General features: G+C 45.0%; 1 protein-coding gene across 1 annotated transcript in view; it reads left to right on the top strand.

Annotated features, from left to right (window-relative positions):
* kansl1b (KAT8 regulatory NSL complex subunit 1b) overlaps positions 1-18,080 on the top strand; it is a 70,763-nt gene that overhangs the window by 21,445 nt on the left and 31,238 nt on the right. Inside the window, exon 3 of the mRNA XM_070449190.1 lies at positions 20-962. Coding sequence (XP_070305291.1) covers positions 20-962 — 943 coding nt within the window. The remainder of the gene's footprint in view (positions 1-19; positions 963-18,080) is intronic.

The raw sequence follows: 18,080 nt of genomic DNA, 5'->3' as shown, positions 1-18,080 counted from the left end.
GAGTCACTGAAGCTGCAAGGCGTCCTGCTGCAGAAACACGGCCTTCTGCCCAGCTTCCTGCCCAGGAAACACAAGACACTGGAGCTCTCAGAGGAACAGCTGAAGAGCATCATGAGTAACAGCAGAGGAGGTGGTCCCCCGGCCCTGTCAAGCTCGCCGCCACCGGTCAACGGCGTGGCCAAGAAGTTGGCCAAAAACGGGGCGGACCGGGACAGTATGACAGCGGTCAATGGAGGTAATAACAGGCCTCCTGCTGGACATGGACTGGACTCCCCGGTGCCCCAGCCCCAACCCCACACAGCTGCCTCTAGAGGAAACTCTCCTCTCAACGGGGGAGGGCAGCACCAGCAGCCCACAGGACTGTCCTACAACCCTGCTGGAAACCCTGAACAGCCAGCACCCCCCGCAGCCTCCACCAACACCCCCATGGACTGGCCCGACAGCAAACCCTCAGAACGGCCACCATCGCTGGCCACGGACACATCATCCCTTTCCCCAACGGACCGACAGACCTCTCTGGGCCTGGGCAGCCTTGGAGTGGACGTTAAGGAGCGGACTCAGCAGAGCCAGAGCCGGCAGGGCGAGATCGAGGGGCGTCTGCGGCGCCTGAGGAAGCGCCTCCAGGTGGTTCAGGCCAAGCAGGTGGAGCACCATGTCCAGCAGCAGCTGGGGGGGCTCCTGGAGAGCACCCTGGGGCCACTGGATGCCCTCCGACCTGGCGGGAGACGCGGAGGCCAGGACGCCCCCCTCACCCCGCAGGAGAGGGAGGGGCTTGGGCGATTCCTGAAGGACGGCTCTGTCCCGGCGGAGCTGGAGCGCCTGTCTCTCAGCGGAACCACCAACCTGAGGTCCACGGAGAGTGCCTTCGACTCGGACGCCACGGAGAGCAGCTCCGGAGGAGAGACGGACGTGGAAGAGGACGAGCTCACCAGGGTGGACATCGAGCAGCGACACATCTCTCTGTAAGTACCTGGACAAAAGTAAAATGTGTTTTTTCCCGCTTAACAGACAATTTAATTTGATAAAGAAAGAGTGGAATGGGCCTTTTGGAATTAAGTAATGTTGACTAAATTGGCATTTAGGATGGGGAGAAAGCAGAGAGGGAGTCGGAGGCTACAGTAGAGGAAAATACAAAGATGCTAGAGTGAGTGAGTGAAAGAGGGGGGACTCCATCCTGGCTTGGCTTGTTGGGTTGTTAGCCACTGGGATCTGTAGTCTCGTTTTAACAGAGAAACACTGCCAGTTTCAGGGTTCATCTCCGGTTACCACTCTCTGCTGCTGAAAGGAAGCCTAATCCAGGCCCACTTATGTTACATACAAGCGTGTGTCCGCGCGCTACGTCTTCCTGGTCCTGTGTTCATGAGGATGTGGCTTGCACCCTCCTTTGTGTGGAAGGTGACCCTGATGAAGTGATGGCTGATGGGTAATGAAAGTGAATTAAAAACCCCTATTTTAATAAAAGGCTGTTCTGTTCTGATGGTGCAGTGCAGTCCTCTGCTTCAAACACACTTTCATGTCTTCAGGGATAAGCCTGGGTCTAAGCAACCACCGTTTTCAAAGACGTGAAGGCGGAGATATCCGAAAGAAGCTATCTTGACCCCAGGTTAGGTTAATTCCAGTGCGGTTGTTATCCTATGTCCGATATTGCGGTTCTTTTGCTAGTTGACTACATTGGAGGAGGCACTAAATGTGATCATCGCAGGAGTCAATTTTAACCCATAGATGGTGTTTTCATCTCTATTTTTACAGGCAGATGAAGTAATGTGGGAGTAGATGGACAATCCACCCTGAAGTATTCAGTATTGGTCCTATGTTGTTGAATGTTGCCTTAACTTTTGAATAGCGTTGGCTAGCTGTTGCTGGTTACGTTAGATGTTCCTATTCAGTTGGATTGGCCTTTTCTTTATGATCCTCAGTTGAGTAACATGTGAACACTATGTTTGGCTCTTTTTATAGTCAGCCCTGCGGCTTTCCTCTGATTCCAGCTCCACCAGGCCCACTGGTTATTGTGTGTAGTGCGTGGCCCATGGGCACTAACCAATCTATATAGTGCACCACTTTGGACCAGGGCCCATAGGGCTGGGATCAAAAGTAGTGCACTATGTAGCGGATAAGGAGCTATTTGGGACGCAACGTGAGCCTGACTGTGGGTCATAGTCACAGAGGCCTTGTTTGAATGTTGTGAACTAAAGCTAAAGACGGACCGACGCGACGGTATGAGGGATAACCTACATTCGGGCATGATGAAAGCAGTTGGTCGGTCACATGGCGAATTGCGTAAGACCAAATAGGCTTACACCCAGCCAGATTATAGTGAGAGAGCATGATGACACAGCTGCTGTTTTTTACAGTCTGTCTGACTGTCCGTGTGGGAGAAGAAAATAGGGGCACCTGCACCTTTAAGAAGTGACAGGGCGCTCCTCTTGCGGAGAGAGGGGGGAGGGGGCACTGTTTTTCTTTTTTCTTGTACATGACTCATCCACTTCCATAACATTCTATATGATGAACAGAGAACATATTTGCAAAGACCTATTCCTGCTTTTCATAGTTTAGGTTGGCAGCTTGTTGATGGTACCACCTTGTCGTTTGTGTGTGTCTGGATGTCTGTTGTGTCTTGTGTAAGGAAAGCTTGTTATTTCCAGACCAGTTGAAGTCGCTATTGTGGCGTTGATGCAGCCACTATAAGGTCATTTTAACATTTGGCTCTGAGCAACCCCTTGAGGTTTGATTTGTGTGATCTGTCTGTCTGCACACCGTGTTTGTCCTGACTTTGTGTTTAAGGTACAGCAGGAAAATGAAATGCCAACTGTTAATTTTTGTTAATTTAGCCAAATACGAAAAAGCACCCTATTTGTTGCCCAAGTCCAGTTTCTGTGACATCATTTACAATGTTCCTGGTATTGTCTGTTGTGACAGCGGTTATGTTGGGCCTCTCAAGTAGAGGTCTAAAAAGTTAGACCTGTTCTGAAATGGACCTGGGGCTTTCCCACCCGGGCAAAAATGCAGAAATTCGTTTTTCAATATAGAGACCCGAACCAACCCGAGGACCACCAGTTGCGTATAGACATGGTCGGATACGAGTTAGGGGAGCAGCAGAGAAGTCCATTTCGACTTTATTAACCAGAGCTTATACAGCGGGAGAGACGGTGGAGGACGGGCCTTGCGTGTGTGAGAAACTTAGGCAGCAACCAACCATAACAAGCCAACTTGCGCTAGAATACAAACTTCTAGCCTGTCATAGCTAGGATATATATCATCCAATATGATATAAAAGTGCGCTGTGTCTTTTAAGACCCATGATGTCATTCACACAGTCATTTTCTAGGCTCAAGCAAAGATGATATTGAGAGACTTGAGGCGGGGCCCATAGGAGGAAGAAAATGAATTGTTTTTGGTGACAATCCGCATTGAAATCAGCAATATTTGCTTTATGGTTTGTATATTATCAAAAACAAGGTACTAGGGCAGTGAATTGATGTTAGCTTCAGCTGTAAGCTACCAAGGAAAGCTAGCCTACAAAGCTGGAAGCTACCGGTATCATCTTGTGTTGTAATGGTTTATATATTTGTGAACAGTAATTAACGGTTTCAAAAAGTCTACAAACCGTGTTGCATTATTCAATTGTGTTAACTTCTTTGCAGCATAAGTGGTGGTGCAGCCCAGGCTCCCAATGAAGTGCAGTGGTTCCTTGAGCTAGCAATGAGTATGTGGAGCAGGCACGGTGCTCTCGCACTATAAGGGGACATCGGCTGCGCTGATAGACTTGGTTCTCAATCAGTAGATGACACGAGACACATTTGAAAAGGTTCTGCCGTTTCGGTATACCGTGCAACGCTACACACATGCACACACACGATATAAAGCGCTGTCTTGAAGCTAAGCAGTGATGGTTACCCTACAGGTTACCCTGTAGGCCAGAGTCTTAACTCCTTGTGAAAATCTAAAAGCAGAGCAGTTGTTTTGAGTTGGTCTCATTTTACAACCCAATAGTTCTCTTTGACACAGAATGACCGGTCTGCTTTTGATGTCTGTGTGTCACGTAATGAGTAGGGTCTCTGTGTACGAGTCTGCTTGTTTGTGTGTGGCCTTTTTGTACATGTCATAGTGACACAACAAAGCTTATGTAAAGATTAGCATCATTGAGGGTTCTACTGGAGGGCTTGATGGTTGGTTGAAAGAGCCTAAACATTTTATTTTATATACCAGCCACTGTGGAAAGTAGATAAAAAAATATATGTTAAAAAATAATATTATAATAATCTACAAGCCACTCATTTCCCCCCCCCCAGCCAAAATATTTGTTTTGCCATAGTTACACAAAGAAAAAAACAGATGAGCATGCTTAGTAATGTTTCTAAAACAAGTAATCTATTACTAGTAAGAAGTAATGTGGTATGTTGCTCAATTTAATGAAATATTCTGTGACCTGAGTATTTTGTCAAATGTTTTGCTCCCCCTTTAAGGTTACCTTGGTGACAGGGCTACTCGAGTCATCACTTGTGCCTGCTACAATGTCACTAGAAGAGGCCAACGATGTCTCTTTTTGTTAGCTGTCAGAGCAAACTCAAACATTGAAAAGCAACCGAGCTTGTGAACAAAACTATGTAAATGGGTAAGAAACACGAGGACAAAGTCTCACTTTAGAAGTCATTCAAGTAAATTAGAGCAACATTTATTTTGCTACAACGCACAACTCGCACTTGTGCCCATACTTGACTCTTTTTATGAAGTGCTCACAAGTTTGAGTCCGAAGTGTTACCATGCGCCAACGTGGCTGGTAAAATTAGACGCTCTTTCCCGGCAAAGCCAAAATCTACCCGCATTTGGCAGTTAGCCGGTATTCATTTTAGGCCCTGTTGGTTGGCCTTATATCCTCCATTTGTAATCATTAACCTTTGGCTGCCTTCCAGGCAAGGTCTTGTAGCACCCTGTAGGCCAACCGTTTCACTCACTCCCATAACCCACTAGGCCTAAATATTATGCATTCATGAATAAAACTGTTCTATGAACTGTTGCTTTCGGTTCTACCTAACTGGGGTTGTTTTTAGATTCATATCTACTCATCCACAGGCTTAATATGTTTGTGAAACACTGTTGCGATGAGAATGATGTGCATTCTGGTGACCTTTCTCCTCCCCGTGAACCCCTTTCCCTTGTCAAAACACCCCCCCCCCTGGGTAACCCGTCTTGCTCCTGGAGTTTTTTTGGGGGGGAGCAACAGGAGCATGTTGGAAATGCAGGACAGGTCACCTGCGCAGGTAAGTGTCCGATTTTTAAACATGGCCTAGTAGGCTCTGGGCCCTTATCCACAAAGCGTCTGAGTAGCAGTGCTGATCTAGGTTCTGTCCATATCATCTTATTCGTTATGATCCAAAACTGATATTTGATCAGCACTCTTACTCTAAGATGCTTTATTGATATGGGCTCTCTGGTGTTCTGCTCCTTCAGCCTTAGTGCTGCAGGGCACTGACTCAGGACGATGCAAGGCCTTTTTCTGGTGCATTCCACTGTCTGCTCCATTTTGGCCTCTTCCAGAGACTAGCTCCTCCCTGTCAGCCCAAGTGGCAGCTCTGTCTCAAAAGCCTGAGCCTAGCCACGCCCCCATTTATGCAAACCCACTGCCTTTTGATAACAGGATGTTTATTTTTTTGTGGCGTGTTTTTCTTCTTCTTCATCTGTACTCACATCTCACATGCTCCTCTTCATCTTATGGGGACTCTCCACAAAGCCTCATGTATTATAGTACTGTCGACGTGTCAGCAGCAACTCATTCTCACATGGTCTCGGTGCAATACTTTCCTTCCTTCAATCCCTTCAAATTCAATATGGAGAACTAGGTCCTTATCCTTCCTCCCACTGATGCTTAACTTGGTGTGAAATATATTTAGTGATGGTGGGCATGTGAATGCGACCTCATGCAAATTGCGTGTGAGATTTGTTTGTACCAATACTTTTGGCATCCCAATCTTCTTAAGTGCAAAATCTTATTTTATATTCTTCTGCACCAAAACAATGGCAAAGAAATTGGGAGAAAGATTACTTTGTGAGGTGTGTCAAGGTTTTAAATAAGTAAAGCTCTCAAGCAGTTACCAACCTCTTCCTGCAGTTATTGGTGCGTGAGAGCTTAGTCCTGATTGGTTCTCAATCTGTTTTATTGCCATAATTGCAACAGTTTGAGTTTCCTGTCATGTTAGCGCAGCTTCCTTTTTTGCATGGCCGTTTGGCACATAAACCTGTAGCCTTGGCCCACATTAGGTTAGTTAGCATGAGAGGAACTAAGCTCTTAGCCAAACTATGGAAAAACAGACTTTTTGTGCCCTGCCCTTCAATTAATTCTGTGTGCTTCACAGGGCCGTGCTAAGAGTCCTTGTCAATGTGATTTAAGGACCCAAGTTACTCATTTACAAATGGATCCACTACGTCCTTGTTCCTTCCTGCTTGCTGACCTTTTCGGTTGGCTTTCCAGTTTAGCCAGTTAGCTCGCAGGATCCTCGAAGCAAGCTGATTGGTTAGGATTTCTTTGCGTGGGTGGTTTTCTGCTTTATATCCGTTCGTCTTTTCTCTCCTTTCTGCCTTCCCTTTGTCTCTCTTTTCCCTGGCTTGTGTTGATACGTTCACCTGGTGTTGCCTGTTCATCAGTCTTTCAGCCTGACGCCAGGCTCTTTTGTTAGCCCGTTTTCTAGAAGTTTCCATGTAACGTGTCCTCTCCGCAGTCCGCACCACATGTCGCCATATCCTGGGTCCTGTTCAGCTGCACCCCTGGGCAGTGAATGGAGAGAAAAAACACCCGGACTGACTCTAGCTGCTCAGTGCTCAACAGTAATGTGGTGTCTCAAATGGCCCTCATCTGCCCCTCTCACACACTACAGTTCTAGCTGTAATATCCGTAATGACCACTTTATCTCGCACCAAAGCAAGAGTACAGAACAAAATTATATATTTTTTCATTTTTCCCTTGTTATAAGTAATACTTTCGTCTGCATATTTTTTAAATTATAGATAATCATTCTTATTGTTCACCATTCTTATCTAACCAGAAGGTTTCCAATAACAATATTGATTTAAAAAGGCAGTGTTGGGCAGCACATGGTGCATTAGACGTCTGTTTAATCAGTCTGGAGATTACTAGCACGTTGGATTAGCAGACGGCTACCACCAGCACCACCACTAGATTAATGGGTTGGATTGAAACGACAACACGCGCCTTCTCAGGATGGCTTTCTGGAGCTTATGGTAGAAGTAGGATATGGTTCACACCCCCCCCCCCCCCCCTGTAATGAAGGCCCTGGGGGTTGGATGGTAGTTTTCTCCTCAGGGTTGGGTTGATTAGGGCACAACGTAACAACATGTTTTGCAACAGAAAACGAACATGAGTGTTTATTATTGGACAAGTCCAGGTAGTCCCTTCCACTTTTACTTCTCCCATTTAGTGCCGAAAGGACACAACCCAGCTGAAGGGTTCAACTGATGTTACTGCAGGGCTGTGCCAATGAATCTGATCAAGTTTATGCATATCCAGGGGACAGGATGCTGGTGCCCTCCGTTGCTACCAGATAGAGCAATATAACTGGTTTGGGAATTTTATATTGGGCTCTACGAAAACAATCGCAAGCACATTGACTGAATATTTCGCTAGGGCAACCCACACTAAAATGGTTTAGTTTAATTGGGCCGGAGTTCTTCGTCCCTTTTACAGGTACAAGCCAAGCCTGAGGTGGCATTGAAATGTCTTGTTCTTGGCTCGTTAATGTTTTCCTATGATCCATGAAATGGAAGCTGCTATGTGACAACACCTTTACAGGCATTTGGCTGCACAACACAATGACAATGGGAAGCAATAGCTACAGAGTGAAATGGTGGTGGTCTTAGGACTCCTTCTTACTCAAATGCAATCACATTTATGCTTAAAGCCCTTTTTACATCTGCAGTTGTCACAAAGTTTGTTGGTATGGGGGTCAAGTCCTCCATTCGGTGTGTTTGCAGTTACTATGACACTCCGTGTCTGCAGTAGTCCTGTCCAGAGTCATTCACACTCTGCGATAGCAGGAAATACCATACAAATACTAGTTCACCACCGCCACCCCGAACCTCTCTGCCTGTGGTGGTGTGACTGTAATGATTTAATGCATTGCCATTCTCTCTCCCTCACCCGCTTTCACTCACTCACTCACTCACTCACACCACCGTGTTTGCTCTTCGCTAATGGAGCCAAGAGAACCGCTCTGGCTCAGAGCTTCCCCTCTAAAGATCACTGAGGTTCTCTTAGGCTGGTTTTCTATCTTAAATCCTAGGACCAACACCATTGAAAGATAGATGGGGTACAGACAGTCATGTTCATTAGTGGTTTCAGGGGATGGTAGGCTACTAGGCTTAGACCGTATTCTCAGATGAATGGGAAGGGGAGAAGTCTCGTTTTCCATAATGTTCCACATTTCCATAATATCGTTATATAGGCTGATGATATAACATCAGTCTTATTTACATTCCAGGGGGATTGAAAAACATGCCAACGAGGTGCCTTTTTATGTGCTTTTTTTGTCTCATTGAATTGTTTGTACAGTAGACAGAGTAAGCCTACGTTTGGTGCTCTCTTTCGAAACCTGTGAGAAGGTGGCAGAGTTACAGCAGTGTTTCAGACCATGAGACATCCCGACTATTGACAGTGGTGTAAAAAATACTTAAGTAGTGGTTTGGTGTATCTGTACTTTATATTTGTCAACTTTTAATTCACTACGTTCCTAAAGAAAATAATTTACTTTTACTCCATTTTCCCTGACGCCCATAAGTACTTGTTACATTTTGAATGCTTAGCAGGACAGAAAATGGTCCTATTCTCACACGTATCAAGAGAACATCCCCGCCTCTGATCTGGCGGACTCACTAAACACAAATGCTTTGTTTGTAAATGATTTCAGTGTTGGAGTGTTCCCATGGCTATCAGAAAATTGCCTATTATAAGGAATTTGAAATGATTAATACTTTTGATATGTAAGTATATTTTCGCAATTGCATTTACTTTTGATACTTGTGTAAATTTAAAGCCAAATACTTTTAGACTTTTACTCAAGTAATATTTTACTCATTTTCTATTAAGTTATCTTTACTTTTACTAAAGTATGACAATATACCAAATACTTTTTCCACCACCTGAAAATTGTTCTTCTCACGAAAGCGTGTGTAGCGCCCGAACGGTTTGCGCTACAAACAAATTACTATGGAAAGGGGGAGACTCACAAACACGATTTGTGTTCTCTGTTTTGCTCTACAACCCCCATAAGTGTCACAGGCCTCGTCTGAAGGTAACCCATACAAACGAATGGAAGTGTGAAGGCAGCTTTGTGCCAACAAAAATAAGGGGTTAAATACACTGAGTATGCCAAACATTAGGAACACCTTCCTAATAATGAGTACCCTCTTTTGCCCTCAGAACAGCCTCACTTTGTCGGGGCATGGACTCTACAAGGTGTTGAAAGCCTTCCACAGGGATGCTGACCCATGTTGACTCCAATGCTTCCCACAGTTGTGTCAAGTTGGCTGGATGTCCTTTGGGTGGTGGGCCATTCTTGATACACACGGGAAACTGTTGAGCGTGAAAAACCCAGCTGCGTTGCAGTTTTGACACAAGCTGGTGCGCCTGGCACCTACTACCATACCCCGTTCAAAGGCACTTAACTCTTTTGTCTAGCCCATTCACCCTCTGAATGGCACACATACGCAATCAATGTCTCAGTTGTCTCAAGGCTTAAAAATCCTTCTTTAACCTATCTACACTCATTGAAGTGGATTTAACAAGTGACATCAATAAGGGATCATAGTTTTCACCTGTATTCACCTGGTCAGTCTATATCATGGAAAGAGCATGTGTTCTTCATGTTTTGTATACTCACTGTGTCCAAAAAAAAAAAATATTTGCTAGTTTTCATATCTACTAGATGTGCAATTGGCATGCTGACTGCAGGATTGTCCACCAGAGCTGTTGCTAAAGAATTCAATGTTAATTTCTCTACCATAAGCAGTACGTCAGCCGGCCTCCCAACCACAGACCACGTGTAACCACGCCAGCCCAGGCCCTCCACATCCGACTTCTTCACCTGCGGGATTGTCAGAAACCAGCCACACAGACAGCTGATGAAACTAAGGAGAATTTCTCTGTATTAACGCCCTTTTGTGGGGGAGAAACTCATTCTGATTAGTTGGGCCTGGCGCCCCAGTGGGTGGGCCTATGCCCTCCCAGGTCCACCCATGGCTGCACCCCCGCTCAGTTGTGAAATCTATAGATATGGGCAAATCATTTCCTTGTATTAAGTCTAACTCAGTAAAATCGTTGAAATTATTGCATGTTGTGTTTATGTTCACTATAGTGGACGCCAAGTTCAATATTATTTTTTTTTTTAAATGTGTATGTATGTATAATACTTTTATTTACATTTTTTTATATATACCTAAAGGGTCCTAAAATTCAAAATCAAATAGCTAAATGATCCATGGTATGGCCAGCATAAAAAAATAAAAAAATAATCTATGTTTGCAATTGGGTACTTTTTCACCACTGAGACACACAGTTTTTATAATGAGAAAGTGACCAATAACCACTTATTTTGTAATGGAATGATTTGTATGGAAAGCCAAGTTGAAGCCAGCATTATATGTTGTCTGCCTCATAATAACCACATGGTTTTACCTGCAACAGTGTAGCGCAACACCTCTTCAATTGAAGCTGTGGTAAACAAATGAAAGTGGCCACCTCTCACAAAAACAAATGAAAAATGAAATCACGGTTAATTATAAGCGAAGCAGGAGAACGTGTACATTGGCTACAATAATTACAAGGACAGTTCAAGGACCAAATGTAGGAAATGTCAGATTTTTCAAGGTAGGCCTATTCCGGTAGACCGCTTGAATTTCTGAGCTCCAAATTGAACTTCCAAGAAGGCTATTTCAAGCCTCTTGGATTGTTTAAAATTGCAGGTGTGACATGGTTACCAAAATGTATTTGTCATGTTGTTTCATTACCCGATCATATTGTGAAGAGGCCCGCTAGGCTATGTAATATGTTGTCATTATATCCAGAATAATTCATAGGAATAGGGTTGGATGTTGGGTAAAAGTCTGTCCTACACAATTGAGTCTAGTAGACCCTCGTGTCCAGTCCGAGGCACAAAAACATATGAAACCATGAACTCGTTAACTTGATGCCTTCTCTGTTAAATCTAACGAGACCCTGCTGTAAATCGAGCAGAAAACAGATGATCAACATCAATTCGCTAGAGATATTAGATCCAGGCACACCGGTTTTCACCTGCATAATGAATGAGAGACACACATTCTAGACATTACTCGCGAACACTTTTTTTTCATCACTTGGGCTGTTGCATCGCATGTGCTGTCTCAACAGCTCTTTGTCACTAGACTATCAGTCTGAAAAGGCACATCAACACAGCGTTATCCATAAATATTGAAGAAACTAGTTGATGACCGTATCTATTTAGGTTTCAAGTATCTCTTTTAAGGTGACTCTTTTGCTTAGGAGCATTTCCCCCCCCCTTCTCTCAATCGCATAAATTGTTTTGGATTCGTGTGCCCAATAACTGTTTTCATATGGAGACATGAAATGTTTCGTAGTTGCACTGCAGTTCTGAGATCTCTCTATCAAAAACTGTCCGACAGCTATATCCAGGATTCGTACAGGGTTCAAGTTAAATGTCTAATTTAACAACTTAATATATATAACGACAACTTACACTGCCATAAATGGAAGGATAGAAGTAATGTTTAATGTCACGATTTTGGACAAATCCGTCAAGACACCAACCATGAGGACGGGTTACACGGGTTTTAAATCAACGTGTGAATTTTATTGAATATAGCTATGTTCCTCTCGTATCTAAAAATTGGCTGATTCATTATCAATGACTTATCAACAGCTGTAACATGTTGTCCATCGTAGGAAATCATCACTGCTGCCCTAGTTTCTAGAAAGACCCATATGCGCACAGGCAATGTCTAACGCTGCAGGCAGCATAGACGATGAAAAATTCATGTTTAGAGCTGATGGTTGGTTGCATGGTGCAAGAATTAATACAATTAATTAATTAATTATTGAATGTTATGATGGACACAGCTTCGTCGAAACTAAACATACACCACCTCTGCTCAACGAACTCGAGAATGAATTGTTTGAGGTGCTGCAGTTCGCGAACGACATTGTGTTTATCACCTTTCAGTCAAGCAATGCAATCCGCCAACAGTTCACAATCTAGTCCGGTTGCGGCCACAATTAGACCTTGTTTCCTATGTACCTACAAATAATCGTATTTGTGTGCCTAGCAATCAACAAATGTTAATTATTAAAGCGCACGCTTTTACAAGTCTGTTACAAATTACAGCTCCAATGATCCCCTTATTGTGAACAAGAGGTTTGTAGAAGCATGACTATTTTGAGTTTTCTGTTCCCCGGTAGGGGGTCCTGCGTGCTCTGGGTATTACTGACTCAAATGAACTAAATGAGTCGAAAGATTAGTTATTTTGACTGAACAAGTTGAAAAAGATCAGCCCGTTAAGAGCAGAACTGTGTGTGTGTGTGTGTGTGTGCGCGGGCCAGTGTCTCATCCACACATGCATGTGTTGGAAATGTCATCCTAACCTGACCAGGTCCTTTCTCCTTCAGAGGTGATAACCTAGATTACGTTTCTAGTGGACAGTGCTTCCTTTAAAGATAAACGGGTGTGTGTTCCTTCATGGTTGAGCGCTTCATTCATTGCGGCCGCAAGTGAACACCATGGCTGAATCTGCGTTCTGCATTTAAATGACCTCTAAGCCATTTGATTGGCCAAATGTCCCTCTACTGGACAATTTAAAGGGAAGTGTGGACTGTGGATGGTTTCCCCACCCCCACCTACTTATATTAACCTTTGGTTACTACACTACCTCCCTTTTTATGAGAGGAACTCCTAGCTCTACAGTTAGGATTGCTGGGGGGCTGCAGTGGCAATGAAACCTGGTCATGTCGCTGTGAAATGAGTTCCTCTGCTGCTCGAGAAGGAATTGAAGAACCCTTTGCTGTGGTGTGTGTGTGCTTGCTGAAGAGGAGGGGTCGGGTAGAGGGGAGCAGGTCGCACATGTAGAACATCTGTCACAGTTTGAGTATCAAGAACAAGATAACAAACATCGTAGCTGGTCTCAGCGCTATTGTAACACGAATACCACAGCTCATATTCTCTTTGTGTGTATGAAAAGTTAGGCGTTTTCGTGTCGGGTTTGAATGAACTGGTAACGTTTGAGGCTGTAGTACCATGTTATGGAGAGCGAAAAGAAGTGCTAACCTAGTGAGGTAGAGCCTCCCTCATTCACGCTACATAATATCGAAGAGCCTGTGTGTGAGAAGTAGCTGTGGTACTCAGTGTAAATAGAATAGATTGGCTGCTCAGGTATCCTGTTGCCTGCAGCAGAGAGAAGATATTGACTCGTTTTAAAGGGCAGCTCTGTGCACTGCTCCGTCTTTGTTTGTGCGCACATGTGGGTTGTGTGTTTTGAGTCGAAGGCGCAGAGACCGAGCGAGCAAACGTTGTTTGTTCAACAAACCAGATGTCACATCACCCTCTTTCAGTTTCTCCTCCCGCTCTTTAACAGATACAGGAAGTGGTTATGCATGCGTTTGTGTTGTGTGTGTGTGTGTGGCAGTGAGTTTCCTGTTGTGCATCACACTCCAGTCAAGCTAAGGTGGCTGACAGACCAGTTTGTGTGTCTGGAGAGCAGGAGAAGGAAGGAATGCCGCCATTGTGAACTGTGGAGTGTCATTACCCATATGGTTAGATATTATACGCTCGCTTGGTTTCTTTCTGTGTTTGGATATTCTGTTTTATTAGGCCTTACTAGTCCAGTGGGAGCATTTTATAGTAACATGATCATCTATGATATTTCTTCACCACAGGCTAATACAGGCCTGTGACTCACAGCGTATACCTATTGGGACTACCCAATGCACCCCGGCAAAAAAAATCCTAGAAAAACGACCCAGGGACAGTGCTCCCAACGAATACAAAATGGAGCCTTTATTAGTCAACCAGCGTCTCTTTTTTTTTTTTAATGGATGTGGCTTTTCTATTTCAGGCCAAGCAGCATATCCCCTCTTGCTCTGCTTTTCAGATTCTTCAGGTCCTTCTTCCTCAGGATGGCCGAATTACTTTGGGACATCAGTCTGATGCCGCTTAATCGGCGAGAGCTCCTCTGACCTTTTTGCGAGACAAAGGGTTGATGGAATATGACATTTGGATGCTCTATCAAGGTTGCCGTTTGTCATTCATTCAGAACCTTTGTCTCCCTACCCTTTGCATGGCGTTCCTCAAAGTGAGCTTCTGCTCAACAAGCTATACGACAATTTTATTCCATACGTTGAAAAGCGAGGCCTATTCGAGACCGCCTACAGATGTTCAGTGGAGCCCATGCTTGTTTGTCTGGATGTACTGGATAGTGTTGGATGCGGTCAACATTTCGGCGGCTACAGTTGTCTACCGTAGTGAAGTGCTTGGAGGCACAGCTGCGGTGTAAACTAGTATGCTCATCAGTTCCTGATTTGGAGAGTGCTGCTGCCCCACCACCTCCTCCTTCTCCGTCCTATCCCAATAGGCCTAGCCCGAGCTCCGTGTGTGTGAAGAGCTCTTCTCGCCCGTCTCTGCTGCCTCGGTACCTGCAGCAGAGTCCCTCCCACCTCCTATAGCACTGTCTAGCCCACCCTCCTCTCTCTCTCTATTGCTCTCACACCTCATCTGTACCTGGCAGCGCCCGCAGAGCCGGGCCCATAATGAAAAGGCTCCTGTGTGTGTGTGTGTGTGTGGCAGTGTGAATAAGGCTAAGGTGCCTAGTGTGTTTGTGCTCGCATGCCTGTACGGCACTTTTCTGATTGCTTGTGAATTGGTTTAGTTTGCAAGGTTTGTGTGTGCATTTTATTCTGCTGCGCATGGTGGTCCTGGCCTATGTCATTTTAATGTCTAATGTACTTGTTTCCTCCTTTTTGATTTGTTTTAGAGAACACTGACTTTCAATAACTTACTCAGTTTCATTTGGAAATGGTGGGGTTTGAGGACCCGACTGTTGTTACAAGGATCTAAAAATAAAGAGATGGTACTGCTATTCATTTGGTCTCCATATCGCTTAGTCTCCAGTATATTTATAGTAAAGGGGGGGAAGGGGGTGGCGTCCTCAGTCCCACAGGAGCATGCTTCATCCCTGGGCCAAACGAGTCCTGTGTCTGCTGCTCTGTGGGAGAAAGGTCTGCTGGATGGATAATGAGATTGCAGGGCAGTGAGAGAGGAGAAGAGAGGCTGGTTGGGGCTCAGGCTGTCTGCTGCCTCAAGATCACTGGGGGCCGCACCGCAGTGGTTCACTATACTGTACCACCCCAGGCCTGAATCCTCTAGAAACACAACATCCTTATATTGCGTTGGATTTTCATTTGCTATAGACTACTACCCCCGTAATTGTCCCTCAAAGCTGGGAGTGGGTTTATGACAAAATGGAGGCAGGCGGGCACTGTGACTGAAGAATTACGATGCTATTGAGTCCTTTTTTTAAAGACCAGGCTGTAAACAAATTGATTTTTGCACACTAGACATCTGTTGGGACAGGACAACTTCTGGTGCCCTCCAAACTTGGAGGTTGGCAGATTTGACGCACTAAAATATACACACTAAACTAAAGGTCTAAACACTGCTACACAATACAACTATTAAAATGAAATTATAAGTGGTGTAATTCAAAGGGTACACACGAGAAAGGGGAACATGCAAAAGCAAAGGGTGTAATTGGAAAGTATTTTGGCATCAGATTTTAAGATCTCATGTTTTCCTCAAGTTGACACCCTCACATGGTTTCTCTTAGACCATTATATGTTTAACAACAAATTGTGACAAAATTTGAAATAGCATGTCATTTTATGGAGAAAACTGAGAAACAGAAACCAGGTTGCATATTAGCATGACATCCGCAGTCATGGGGCCGCAGATAACTCAATATTTTCACAGTGGTGGGGGGTATATCAATCTTTGTCTGTGATTCAGGCTTTACTTAAATTACTCGTGTAATCCTAAACCTTTTGAACGCGCTTTTAAAGACTACACGCCCCGTCACTCCCTGCGTGAGCCTCCTTCCCCTGCCGTGTGCGTAGGCCTAGATGTACACACAGCGGCCAGTTTATTAGGTACACCATCTAGTACTGGGTCGGACCCCCCTTTGCCTCCAGAACAGCCTGAATTCTTTGTGGCACGGAAACGTTGCTCAATTGGTATCAAGGGAGCTAATGTGTTCCAGGAAAACATTCCCCACACCTCTGCCATCAGCCTGTACCATTGACACCAGGCAGAGTGGGGCCATGGACTCATGCTGCTTACACCAAATTCTGACTCTGCCATCAGCATGACGCAAAAAGAACCGGGATTCGTCGGACCAGGCAATATTTTTCCATTCCTCAATTATCCAGTGTTGATTGCATGCCCACTGGAGCTACTTGTTTTTAGCTGATAGAAGTGGAACCCGGGGGGGGGGGGTCGTCTGCTGCAACAGCCCACCCGTGACAAGTTGTGCGTTTCTGAGACGCCGTTCTACCCACCACTGTTGTACTGCGCCGTTATTTGTGGCCTGCCTGTTAGCTAGCACGATTCTTGCCATTCGCCTTCGATTCATCTCTTCACAAGCTGTTTTCATCCACAGGACTCCCGATAACTGGATGATCTTTGTTTGTCGCACCGTTCTTGGTAAACCCTAGACACTGTCGTGCGTGAAAAGCCCAGGATGCCGGCCCTTTCTGAGATACTGGAACCGGCGATAATACCACGCTAAAAGCTATTTAGCTCACTCGTTTTGCCCTTTCTAAAATTAAATCGAACAGTAGCTGAATGCCTCGACGCCTGTCTGCCTGCTTTATGTAGCAAGCCACGGCCACGTGACTCACTATAGGAGCAAACTATTTTCGTGAACGGGGTGGTGCACCTAAAACTTTCCACTGGGTATGTGTTAATTCAGAGGAGGCACCAATGCGTTGGAGATAATCTCTGTTTCTTTTCTGACAACAATACAAATTCCTGGACCGGTGGACTGGGCCATGGTGGAAGCCACTGGGTTCTTGGTGAGTTTTTATTTTCTGGCAGGCAGGGCAGGTGCAGAGAGAGCAGTCTACTGGGCTCTGCTCAGGGTTTGTTTGCAAAGAGGATTCCTGCCCTGACGCTGTTGTGGTAAAGATTTGGCCCTGCCAGAAGCTCGGACACTCAGGCTCCTCAGCATTCCTTCTCAGCCCCCTTGGCCCTTCTCCTTCAACAGCCTAGAAAGTGGACTAGATCCTCATTGGGGGAATAAGATGACATGCTCATTTTAGTATTGGCTAGGCCTACTCATGCAAATCAACGAACTGCTGACAACTTATTATGAGTATATTAGTCAGCGTGGGCACTGGACATGGTGCATGGATAGGCCAAAAGGAAAATGCATGGACACACACCAGTCTTGCCCACACACATAAAATAAGATCTGAGAACATCGACACCCATACACTTTCTCTAATTGTTAGACTCATTTGTTCATTCACAACGCCCACTCCTAGTCTTCTACCAAGGCCTGTGACTCATTCATCAGGCACGCACACACACAGACAGATCTGTTTCCTCTTCCTGTTTCAGCACCAACAGCCAACCATATTGGCCCAGTAGAATACTGGCAGGTCACATGGTCCATTAGGCTAACTGACCCCATCAGCTAATTGAGACTCTCCGGCAGTCAGACTGATGTTATATCCAGGCAACAGCCCAAGGCTTCTCACCAAATGGCACCCTATTCCCTATATAGTGCACTACTTTTTACCAGAGTTTGTGGTAGAGAATAGGATGTCATAAGGGACACTAAGACTCCCTTCCTGGTTGGACCGATGGCAACAGGCCACAGCTAAAGTAGAGCACTATATAGGAACTAGGGTGCCATTTGAAACGCTGCCCATGTAGCTTCAAACAGGCTCAGTTTCATTTACATTTAATCCCCAATCCTTATTTCAACCACAGTCCTTTCAGCAGATGATTTGCCGTTAAAATATATATATA

This window comes from Salvelinus sp. IW2-2015, linkage group LG20 (genome assembly GCF_002910315.2).
Source record: "Salvelinus sp. IW2-2015 linkage group LG20, ASM291031v2, whole genome shotgun sequence".
Lineage (NCBI taxonomy): Eukaryota > Metazoa > Chordata > Actinopteri > Salmoniformes > Salmonidae > Salvelinus > Salvelinus sp. IW2-2015.
Note: the sequence above shows the minus strand (reverse complement) of the source record. Positions and strands in the feature narration are given on the sequence as shown.